This window comes from Oxyura jamaicensis, chromosome 2, assembly GCF_011077185.1.
Source record: "Oxyura jamaicensis isolate SHBP4307 breed ruddy duck chromosome 2, BPBGC_Ojam_1.0, whole genome shotgun sequence".
Lineage (NCBI taxonomy): Eukaryota > Metazoa > Chordata > Aves > Anseriformes > Anatidae > Oxyura > Oxyura jamaicensis.
The window spans coordinates 157,020,084-157,031,327 of NC_048894.1; the positions used below are offsets into that span (position 1 = coordinate 157,020,084).

The 11,244-nt window shown below is 45.3% G+C and overlaps 1 protein-coding gene and 2 long non-coding RNA genes across 3 annotated transcripts in view; 1 reads left to right on the forward strand and 2 right to left on the reverse strand.

The window, feature by feature from the left end:
• LOC118162807 overlaps positions 1 to 4,259 on the reverse strand; it is a 20,403-nt gene extending 16,144 nt beyond the window's left edge. Inside the window, exons 1-2 of the long non-coding RNA XR_004748642.1 lie at positions 4,138 to 4,259; positions 2,542 to 2,545 (exon numbers count right to left, since the gene is read on the reverse strand). This is a non-coding gene — a long non-coding RNA (uncharacterized LOC118162807). The remainder of the gene's footprint in view (positions 1 to 2,541; positions 2,546 to 4,137) is intronic.
• Positions 795 to 5,062, forward strand: LOC118162805 (prostate stem cell antigen-like). The gene is made up of 3 exons (XM_035319233.1): positions 795 to 1,083; positions 2,971 to 3,075; positions 4,621 to 5,062. The coding sequence occupies exons 1-3, from the start codon at positions 1,032 to 1,034 to the stop codon at positions 4,830 to 4,832; spliced, it is 369 nt and encodes a 122-aa protein (XP_035175124.1). The 5' UTR covers positions 795 to 1,031; the 3' UTR covers positions 4,833 to 5,062.
• A 1,915-nt stretch (positions 5,063 to 6,977) lies between these two features.
• On the reverse strand, positions 6,978 to 8,717 carry LOC118162806. The gene is made up of 2 exons (XR_004748641.1): positions 8,236 to 8,717; positions 6,978 to 7,776 (listed from the first exon to the last, which is right to left on the reverse strand). It is a non-coding gene; the product is annotated as an uncharacterized LOC118162806 (long non-coding RNA).
• Positions 8,718 to 11,244: the final 2,527 nt, after the last annotated feature.

Consider the following 11,244-nt stretch of genomic DNA (forward strand, 5'->3'; position numbering starts at 1 on the left):
TTCCTTTCCTTTCCTTTCCTTTCCTTTCCTTTCCTTTCCTTTCCTTTTCTTTCCTGCTGGTGTGCACTGAGAAGTGGCCAAAGGACATGATGGATGGAAGAGATCTCTCATCAACTGGCCAAAGAAAACTTCTGTGCTTGAGGCTGGAATGTGGCTGAATTCATCCTCATCTGTGGTGGGAAATGCCATTTTCTTTAACAAGCCTGGGTTATTTACAGTACACTCTGGTGAGAGTTCAAATGTCAAAACTGGACCCAACCTCTACTTGACAGAGAGACCGACAAATAGAGGCATGCCACAGTGTATATGACGTGGAGATAAGAATAATACCAGAGAAAGATATCACAAAGTCCCTTTTGTTTCAACACACATTTAAAAATAAATAAATAAATAAATAAAAAGAATTAGGCATTGTCTCTTACTAGATTATAAGCAATATACAGGAATAAATGTATGTGAGCACACAGTTACCTGGAAGAGGATTATGTGTTGTGATTTGCCCAAATACCTTGCCACTGCATGCCACCAGTGTCACACAGAGTCAGATAAATAGTGGGAGGTGTCTATTAAAAAAAATAAAATAATAAAATAACCAAACCAAACCAAAACATTTTGTGCTTGATTAAAAAACAATAGCTCTACACAGGATAGCAGTGGGGGTGGAGAGCTCTGTTCAGGTGCGACCACAATCTTGCTCGCCCCAGGGAGCTGCATAAGGCCAACTTGTTCTAAGGAATTCGTTGTTGTTTTTTTTTCTACTCATGAACACTTTGCCCAAGGGTGGGAGGGAAGGCGAGGGTGTAGAAGTGGAGAGGAGCTTTGGTAGCTGGGCAAGTCACAGTCAGATAGGAGAGGCACCTAAAGCAAATATCACCACCACAAAGCAACCCCTCCCTTGGTCTAGCATATAACCTCGCTCAGGTGCCTTCGCGGGGTAATCTTCTGGGCATGCATGATTGCTGCCTCCCATAGCATATAAAGTACCCCACCAGGAAACAGCCCGTATTCAGCACGAGAAAAGGCATCCCAAAATGAAGGTTTTCTTCATCGTCCTCCTGGCAGCAGTCCTGTGCATGGACTCAGGTAAGATAGTCCCGCATCCTCTCTAGTAGATCTTCAGCTAGGAGAAAAGGCTTGTGATGGGGTTTGGAAGTGAGGGAAGAAATGCTGATGCAGATGTTTTAAGATGTTTGCATTTTGTTAAGGTGTCCTGGGTGGTGTAGTGGAAAAAAAATAAATAGATAGTGTGTCTCTGCTGATGGTGTGATCCTAGTGCTGGGAAGAACAGCTTCCAGGCATGATAAGTCCTATAAAATACTGAATTTAACTGACATCAAAATTACTTAATTATTTAATTATATATAAGTGTTTTTTTTTTTTTTTTTTTTTTTTCCTAAAAGGGGGAGGGAGGATTACTATCACCCTTCCCATGCCATTAAAATACCTGTTACAGCATTCCTGCAAAGAGGTTTTGTTCCAGCTTGCTTTCTGACTCATTTTAAAAGTGGCCTCTGATGCTGCACAGATTGTTGGCGAGAAAGGAGGAGAGAAATGGGGAGAATACCAGAGCATGTTGTTTTCTAGGCTGGATGGGTGATGGGTGATCGGATACAGGCAGCACAGATCTGTCACTTTTTTGGCCTGACTAGGAAAAAAAAAATATGTTTAAAAACAGCTCTTTTCTATTACCAGAGAAGAGAAAATGCATATCTGAGCAGAAACTTGTCTCAAACAACAGAGGATGCTTAAGGAACAGACTGAGAAGGGTTTTGTACAGCCTTGGCCAGGCCCTTTCCTCTGCCACCTTTCAGCAGAGTGCTCCAAAAAGTGACTTTTACTGCATTAAAAGTCAGATAAGCATGACAACAGAGTGCAGCACTACAGATAACCTGGGGTTTGGCTGCTTGCTGAATCAGTCATTTATGTCAGAACATCTTGGAGAGGAGACCAAGATCTTCAAATTTCTTCTTGTTCCTGCTCTGAATAACACTTATTTATAATTAGGGCTTGTCTGTGTCCTGAAAGAGTATTTTAGGTTTCAGGGTATTGAAGAAACCCTGGCAGTCAGGGGGTTAAAGTGCATACGTACACTCGCAGCGCACTTAGAAGGCTGCAAAGCTCCAGCGATGCCCTGGGGCACCGGGAGGTAATAGGAACAGGTAATTGCACCATGCTCTCACTCCCTGGGGGACTATTTTTCATCAGGACTAGACACTTGTAAACTGCTTATTCTGCTTTGTCTTGACCCGTGTCACTGCTCAGCAGGTGTTAATAGCACTGACTTTTTTCCCCCATGTCCATGATGGGGTGGGAACACGTGATGACATGATAAAGTGACACGAAAGCCCTTTCTGCTGACCTTTTGCTTTCTAAGAGGGAGTATGGGAGAGCAGGTGGCACAAGTTGGCCAAACCAAGCAAAAGGGATGGAAGAAACCTTGCAAATCCCCTGCTCCACCCCTCCCTTTTCCTCTCTTTCCCTTGGGCTTTCTCATTTCAAGGGGAAAATGCCTCAGCTAAGGCTCACAAGCACCCTTGGCACAACTCTCCTGTCTAAAGAGGCAGGTGAACAATATTGACCTGACCTTCTGGGGACTTCATCCCTCCCTCTCTGCTCAGTTAATGAGCAGAGTATCTCAAATGCTAATGAAGGAATAGCCCCCTTGCCATTGACTGATGAGAGCAGATAACCAGCTGGTCTCTGTTTGCCCCCCCCCCTCCTTGTACCACCTAATTCAGGAGCTGCTCCAGCACCTACCAAATATCCTCTCACCCCAAGCACCAATAACATTCTCCACCAAAAATGGAAAAAAAAAAAAGAAACAAACACAACACTTTTCCCAATAACAGAGGTACTGCCTTCCTTTGAGCACCCAAAAAAAGGGTTCTGATTCCCAGCGCATGCACTAAATTTGGTTACCTGGAGTGCTTCAGGTGGATTTTTCTTACAACCCCTCTCGGTCTCTTGCAGGTTCTTCTCTAAAGTGTTTCAGCTGCAAGTCAACACTCAGCAACAACAACTGTAAGGAAGTAGTGAACTGCAGCGAAAAGAACACATGCAAGACAGAAGTGATCAGTAAGTCAAAGTCGGGGAGTGGGCAATGTGTGGGGGGGTTGTGTTGTTGGAGCCAGGCACGGCTCCAGCCTTGGGTGCCCAATCATCCCCACCTGATCTAGACACACCAGCTGGCGTGGGCCAGCAAAGCCCAGTGTTCATCAGGAAGTCATCTGGTGAGAAGTGGCGAGGAAAAACTTTCAGATGAGTTCCAGTTTAGACAGGAATGACAGAAAAACAATGTTTAAACCTTGTTGATACCTAATGTCTTAGTAGTGGTCCTGGCCATCAGCAATGGTGCGACTACAAAGCCATGTGGATGATGTACCTCTTAAATTACCCTGTGTTTGCCAGTAGATCATGTGAAATATTGAGCAGTATGGCTGGTGCCTGCAAAAATATTTGAGAGTGCAGCTGCTCTGTACTGCACATAGCTGAGCAGGGCAGTAGTGGTTAAGGACAAGGCAATATGAATAATATCTACTAACTTCTCTCACCTATGCAAAATAAGGTTTCCTTTTATTCCTTAATATCAAAGATTTTTTTCGCTTACAAGGGCAATAATCTTATGGCTTTGAAAAGTTAGAAACATGGATTGAAATCTGAGGGTCTGCACTTCAGCAAAAACTAACTAGGGAAATTCAATGGAAAGGACAGAATTTAACTTTGCCCATCACAGCCAGCTCTGAATGCAACCAGTTCCATGTCTCCAGGTAAAATCTGCTAAGGGATTATGACTTAATTCTTCCAATTCTGGAAAAAAAATAAAAATAAAACGTATTTGCCCTGTGCAGATCCATGGTGCCAGCCCAGTTGCTCCTGGGATACAAAACCCATTGGTGGCATGTTCAAGGTCATCTGTCAGGCCGTGAATTCAATATCTCCAGTAGGCACCCTCTTTGTTAGTAATTCACAAACCCATGGCCATGCATTCACATAAAGGAGAGCCAATATGAATATGGCAAATATGAATATGGCAAAGACTTGATGCCTTAATTAAATTATTCAAGACCAGGAAATCTCATGTAAACTGTGCTCTGACCACAGGGGAATAAAAATAAATAAACAGGCCATGCATCTGACCAATAACTCCATCATATATGAAATGGGCATAACCCTGTTTTCTGTAATTCCCCTGGGTGGTGAAAGGCTCCATGTAATGAAGGTGTATAGAATAGGTGCAAAGATTGCCCCCCCACACTTGTGCCTCTTCCATTTGTAGTGTAGACTCCCAGACAAAGCTGTAAATGGCTGCTTTTTTTATTAACTATATTAACAACATTTATGTAGGTTGGTTCTGTTTCAGAGGCCCCTGAGAACTGTGCTGTGGAACACACTGCCTCGAGCAAGAGACCAGGGATTGAATTCCTTCCCTCCCTACTGACAAACTGACACCCCAAAAATAAAACCTGCAATAGCAAAACATGTAGATATTTTTAAAAATATTTTCTTTTCCCATGCAGTAAACCCAGATAAGAATTAACATCTTATTATTCAGATCAATGCTCCTTGGCTTGGGTAGCATTTCATTGAGTCCTGGGAGTAACGGTCCTGCCTTCCTTCCAGGGATCATCGGGGTGTTCAACATCATCAGCAAGGGCTGTGAACCGACATGTGCAGCAGACTTTCAGGACTTCAAAGTGGGCAACAGGAATGTCTCTTGCTGCAACACTGACCTCTGCAACGTCAATGCAGCTGGCAGCGTGAGGTGCAACTATGGGATGGCAGCAGGGATATCAGCCAGTGTGCTCTGGGCCTTCCTGAACAACAGATGGTGAGGAGGAAAGAGGAATCCCATGACCACGGGAAGTCTTGGAGCACCCCTGTTATGATGGGAATTCTAGCTGGAAGCAAGTTGGTGTGTTGCATACAGCATCTTTGGAGCTGATGGCATACACTTTGCCTTATGATAGCTTCTTTATTGCTATTGCTGTATTGCTGTTAGATGAGAAAATGTGTGTGCATACCATCCATGTAACACCTAAAATATACTTATTTCTAAATCAAATGTGAGTGTGTTGCATGTATATCACACGGCCATGTATGCCAGCACTCAGCAGGAGCTGCAGCTTTTTGCATGTCTGCTCATTGCTCAGTCTTGGTCATTTCAGTGTAATGACCATGTGTGCTGAGAGATGCCATGGCACAGCAGAATAAGGGTGGCAACTGCACCTCCAAAACTCAAGGGGCCCTAATTTATGACAAATTCTGGAGGGCACATGCCCCAGGAATTACACCTGAAAAGGAACTTACCCAGAGATCCTGGGATCCTGCACCTTGTTAGCTACCACACAAGACAAAAGCAATGCCCATGTTCCCTGCTACATGTACATATGGTCATTCCTACGCCTTCCCACATCCTTGGGATGGTGGGCAGACCTCCACAGTCAGGTACCTGGAGCACCATGGCAGGCAGTAACTGTTGGAGAGAAGTGGCAAGTGTGTCCCCAGTCTGTCCTGGTTGATCCATGGGTGACCTGAGGTTGCCTGCATGCCGTGGGTTTGCCTGACTTCTTTGTGAAGTCCGGGCAGCAGTGGGTGGAGGACTGAAAGGGAGGGAAGTTGGCCAAGTGCCCCATTTTCCTCCCTCATACCCTAAGGACTCCTGGAACTGCAAAGGATGTGCAGAGCCACAGGCTGAAATAATAGAGAACCATTTATTTGAAAGAGATGAGTCATCTGCGGATGACCAGAGCACCCATTGCCACGGGACAAAGGCCAGCATCAAATTTTGGATGAAGTCAACGGGATTTCAGAGAATAATGACACTGTCTGCTGTTGTGAAAGAGGAAAGTACCTAAATCCCTGGGACAAAATGCATTAACAAGCTGTTAATTGTAGGAGGCGGGGAAGGGGTTTTCCCAAAGGATAATCTGAAATGATCCACCTTCTTCATAACCAGGACTGTCTGGTTATCAGCAGAGGGAAGATAGGGGACACCTGTGGGGTATTTTATTTCAGTTTTTGCAAACCTCCTGTGTCTCAGTCACTGCAAAGGAGGCTTATCCTTCTGTATGCATCCCAGCCAGGCTGTTTTTTGCACAGCTGATCAGCTCCATGACCTCTCCAGTCCAGGGGCTCACCTTCTGGTGCTGTAGGAAGGTCCCTGATGTTTCACTGCTCTGTGCCCACTTTCTCAAATAATTCCCAGGCAGTGAGACATGTCCACATCCAGGGATGGTTCCCATGGCAGCATGACTAGGATGGCCCTGCCTGGAGATTGGGAGTTTGGCTGTATGGGAATGGTCTAAACCTGTGAGCCAGCCCAGCCAGAGGAGTCCCCAGTGATGTTCGGTGAGGTGCAGCATCTGTGATCAGCTCCCAGCTGCTGGAGAGGTCAAACACATTAATTCTAGGGATATACCTGGAGTTTTTTGCATGTACTGTGGGGTAAGGAGATGTTTGATAGCTTAATGCCCAGCTGGGATGGGCACAGTAAAGAGTAGGGTAGGAAAGCATCTGCAGACACAATGTGGTACAAGCTGGTGGAACTCACTGCCTCTCGATGGGTCCTGGCATGGTACTTGCAATAACAAAACACTTCACTCCCCGTTCAGGTCACCGACAGTCTCAAAAACAACCTAATTCTGGGAAGGATTAGGAGGTGGCACACTTAGGTAGAAAAATGACTCAGCCATGGGTCAGTACCAGGGCTGGGTCAGGGCAGGACCAGGATCAGGGCTGTTTTCACAGGTGCTGTGACTGCATGTTGACAAAAAGGCTAGCCTCCCCTCCTGCCTTGCAACCCCCTAATAAACACAGACAGGAGCTGTTCCCTCCTGCTCTGTTCTGTACCCTCTTTCAGCAGCGTGCTCGGTTAGTGCAGCCAAGCTGGCATCACACAAATGCACAAGCTCTGGCTGAAGGTCAGTTTGCTGAGAAAATGTGCTGAGAGCTGTTTGCTGGGTCACACACATTTTTTGGAAGACAAGGCTATGTTTTATTCCCCCATAAAAGTTGTTTCTTGACTTTGCTGGCTGAGCAGTTCTATCAGTTCTTCTCCACACTTCCTTTCCACACTTTTTTTTCTTCTTTCCATATTTATCATTCCATATTTATCAATAGGCCTAAAATTGACAGTCCCTTTAAAAAACTCAGTCTACCAAGTATGCAAGAGATTTCTATACCTTCAGGATCATTCATTTACATAATAAACAGTTGCACAATATTTTTTTTTCATTTTTTTTTTCTGAAAGGCCAGTAGTTACATTTTCCAAAAAATGCATTTATATTATGAACTGAAAGTAAAAACAACCCTCCAGTGAGGGTACTTCCTACAGATGGGAAACGTAAAAAAACTCTGATCCGGAGTAAATGCTTTGGGGTGATTTTTATGATAGGAAACATTATAACTGTACATTCAGAGTAAAAGAAAAGTGTTCCTCGGATTATTTCTATGGTACTGTATTTGCTGCTGGTAGTACTCATTATCTCTGTGGATAGGGATTAGGGCTTACTGCATTTTCTATGGCCCATCAGCAGGTACAACCAGTGTCTGTACCTGATTTGAAAAACGTCACCAAGGTTACCTGAACTGAGCCCAATTTGCTGCAGCTGGTTAAAAAATATTTTCATGACATTGGGAACATCTCCGGTGCAGGGAGACAAAATGAGTCAGTGTTTAAGTGGTTCCTCGCTGCTCTTCACACCTCTTGTGTGGCCTGGGGCAAGTTGCACAGCCTCTCCATACCTCTATCTTGTACTGATGTTATCAGGTCCAATCTATCAAGAGATGTTCAGATAGTGACTTTAATGGGACCAGGAGAAAGACACAGGCTAAAAATAAGCCTGAAAAGAGTGAGCTAGTGTAACAGAGGCAGGGAAGGACTACCTGCTACCCACCCACCCTGCACAGCCACATTCCTGCTCACAATTATGCACACACAGTTGTGCAACAAGGTTTTCAATGATCCAAACAGACCGAGGGAGAGCCCACAGCTAGTGCTGCTCTCACAGTCAATCAGTCACTAGGCTGTCACTAAAAACAATCAACAGACCTGCCCTTTGATTTCAGAACATCCCTAAAGTAACTGCACCCATCACTCACCCTGGGCAAGGCTGGCTGGACAAGGCTGGTGAAGCCAAGCTCATGCCATGCCATGTTGACTCATCCCACTCCCATTCTGCCTCTTAAAAACTGTGTGGCAGAGAGATCCCTCAGTAACTCAGTTCTGATCTTACCTTGAGCTCTACTGATGCCTTTCTAAGCAAAATCACAGGACTCCTTGAAAAGCAGATGCTGCACCCTTGCCTCCTCTTGATACTCAACTCTGCGGATATTCTTGACCTACAACTCCTATTGCAGCCCTGATCTTATCTCTGTAGGGGTGCTCTGGTTTATATCCACTAGCCCATATTATGTGGGCATTGTTTTATAAAGTTACCAGCTTATTTAAACACTTATATACGTCAGCTGTGTTCACCACCCACTCTGCGATGGCCTCAATGCCCCCCATGGGCTCATGTTAATCTCTGACAGTGCTTCTCCGTGTGAATCACTTCTAGACACTGTGACCCAGCCCCTGGCTCTCCATGCCCAGGGTAGTTTGACTGCCTCCTGAAACAGAGATGACTGGTATGGATCTGCATCAGGAAAGGAAAAAGTTTCGCTCCCTCCCAACTGGTTACTTTCATTAGAGATTCAATCTGGTTTTGAAGGAATTTGTGGAATGAGGACTTCACCCAGACCTGGTGAGTGAAAGTGGAGCAATGGGCAGGGAGGGGACTTGTTTTTGTCAGGGGTCACTGCATGTTGAGCTATTTGCAGGCACCCACCCACCTTCCCAGCTGGCAGAGGATGGGTGTATCCACAATGTCACACACACGGGTGCCTTCTGTCCACACTAGTTGTGTTTATGTCTTCTGCTTTCGATTTGTACGCAGCTGCATCACTGCATCCTTTAAACTTGTTTTCTGCTATGTAGTAAGGGGGTGTGTTTGTTTGCCCCCCCAGACAAATTTAAGAAGCAATGGTGCAATCTCTGGCTGTAACATCCAGTGTTTCTGTAGTGAAGAGAAAGGCATTCATCCTGCTTAACATACTGACGTTGAGAGAGAGACTAGCTTTTATGATGCCAAGTCAACTGCAGAGATTAAAAGCTGGGCTGAAGAGAGGAAGCCTTGGCTAAGATTCAAACAATCATTTGAGATGTGATAATTTGTATACATCTGACCTATTCCTTTACACTTTAAGCGAGCACTAGAAAAATAAAGGCAGGTGAGATTTGACATTATAAGCCGACCATTCAAAGTTTAAAAGTGAACATTTAAAAGAAAACAATTAAGAAAATACCCCTCCCTGCTCTTTCTTTGGAATGCCATAGAGAAGCAGGGAATGGCAATCCTTTGACAAGAGTGTATTGCTCATGTGCAAGCAGTGCTTCTGGACCGAATCCAATTGCCTGGTAGTAAAATGGCAGAGAATTTCACAACAGTTCTCACACCCATGTACTATCAAATACACCTATTTCTCTGCCCTTCATAGAATCATTCAGGTTGTAAAAACCCTCTAGGATCATCTAGTCCAACCTTTTACCTAGTACTGAAGCCCACCACTAAACCATGCTCCTACATTTACACATTTCTTGAAGACCTTCAGGGATGGTGACTCAGCCACTACCCAGGGCAGCCTGTTCCAATGCTGCACAACAATTTCATTTCTCCTAATATCCAACCTAAACCTTCCCTGGTGCAACCTGAGGCCATTTCCCCTCATCTTATCACTTGGTACTTGGGAGAAGAGACCGATCCCTACCTCATTGTAGCCTCTTTTAAGGTAATTGTAGAGCATGATAAGGTCCCCCCCAAGCCTCCTTTTCTCTAGATTAAACAACCCCAGATCCCTCAGCCACTCCTCATAAGACTTGTTCTCCAGACCCCTCACCAGCTTTGTTGGCCTCTTTGGACATGTTCCAGCATCTCAGTGTTCTTCCTGTAGTGAGGGGCCCAAAGCTGAACACAGTACTCAAGATACAGCCTCACCAGAGCTGAATACAGAGGGACAATCACTTCCCTGGTCCTGCTGGCCACACTATTTCTGATACAAACCAGGATGCTGTTGGCCTTGGCCAACCGAGCACATTGTTGGCTAATATCAGTCAGTTATTGACCAATACCCTGAGGTCCTTCCCAACAGGCAGCTTTCCAGCCACTTTTTCCCCAGTCTGTAGCTCTGCATGGGATTGAGGTGCCCCAGGTGCAGGACCTGGCACTTGGCCTTGTTGAACCTCATACAGTTGGCCTTGGCCCATCGGTCCAGCCTATCCATGTCCATCTGCAGAGTCTTCCTACCCTCGAGCAGATCATCACTCGTGCCTAACTTGGTGTTGTCTGAAAACTTACTGGAGGTGCACTCAATCCCCTCATCCAAGTCATTCATCAAGATATTGAAAAGAGCTGGCCCTAATACTGAGCCCTGGGGGACACCATTAGTGATGGGTCTCCAGCTGGATTTAGCTCCATTTACCATGACCCTTTTGGCCCGCCCTCCCAAGCCAGTTTTTAACCCAAGGAAGCGTACACCAATCCAAGCCATGAGCAGCCAGTTTCTTCAGGAGAATGTTGTGAGAAATTATGCCAAAACTTTACTGAGGTAGACAATATTCATAGCCTTTCCATCATTGACTGAGCGCATCACCTTGTCATAGGAGGAGATCAGGTTCATCAAGCAGGACCTGACTTTCTTAAACCCTTGCTGACTGGGCCTGATCACCTGGTTGTCCATTAAATGCTGTGTGATGGCATTCAGGATAATCTCCATGAGCTTCCCTGGTGCTAAAGTCAGACTGACAGGCCTGTAGCTTCCCAGATCCTCCTTCCGGCCCTTCTTGTAGATAGGCATCGCATTTGCTAACTGCCAGTCAACTGGGACCTCCCCTGATAGCCAGAAGGCTATCATAATCCTGTGCAATTAATTTTTCTTCTTTCCTGTTTCTGCAACAAATTCTCTGCTACCAGGTACTCTTCAAATGCTGCATCTCTCCATCATTTCTCCTTGGGAGCCCCCAGGAGGATGAGGAAAGGAAGCATTTCCTTGGCCATGGAGACCTGTCAATATGATGTCTTACAGCATCCATGGGAAACAAGGAGTCTGAATACAGTTACAAGCATGTCTAAGTTGGGAGTGCAATACAAGCTACAACTCAAACTTTAATCTGTTGAAGTCTTGATCTGAAGAGCTGATGACAGTAG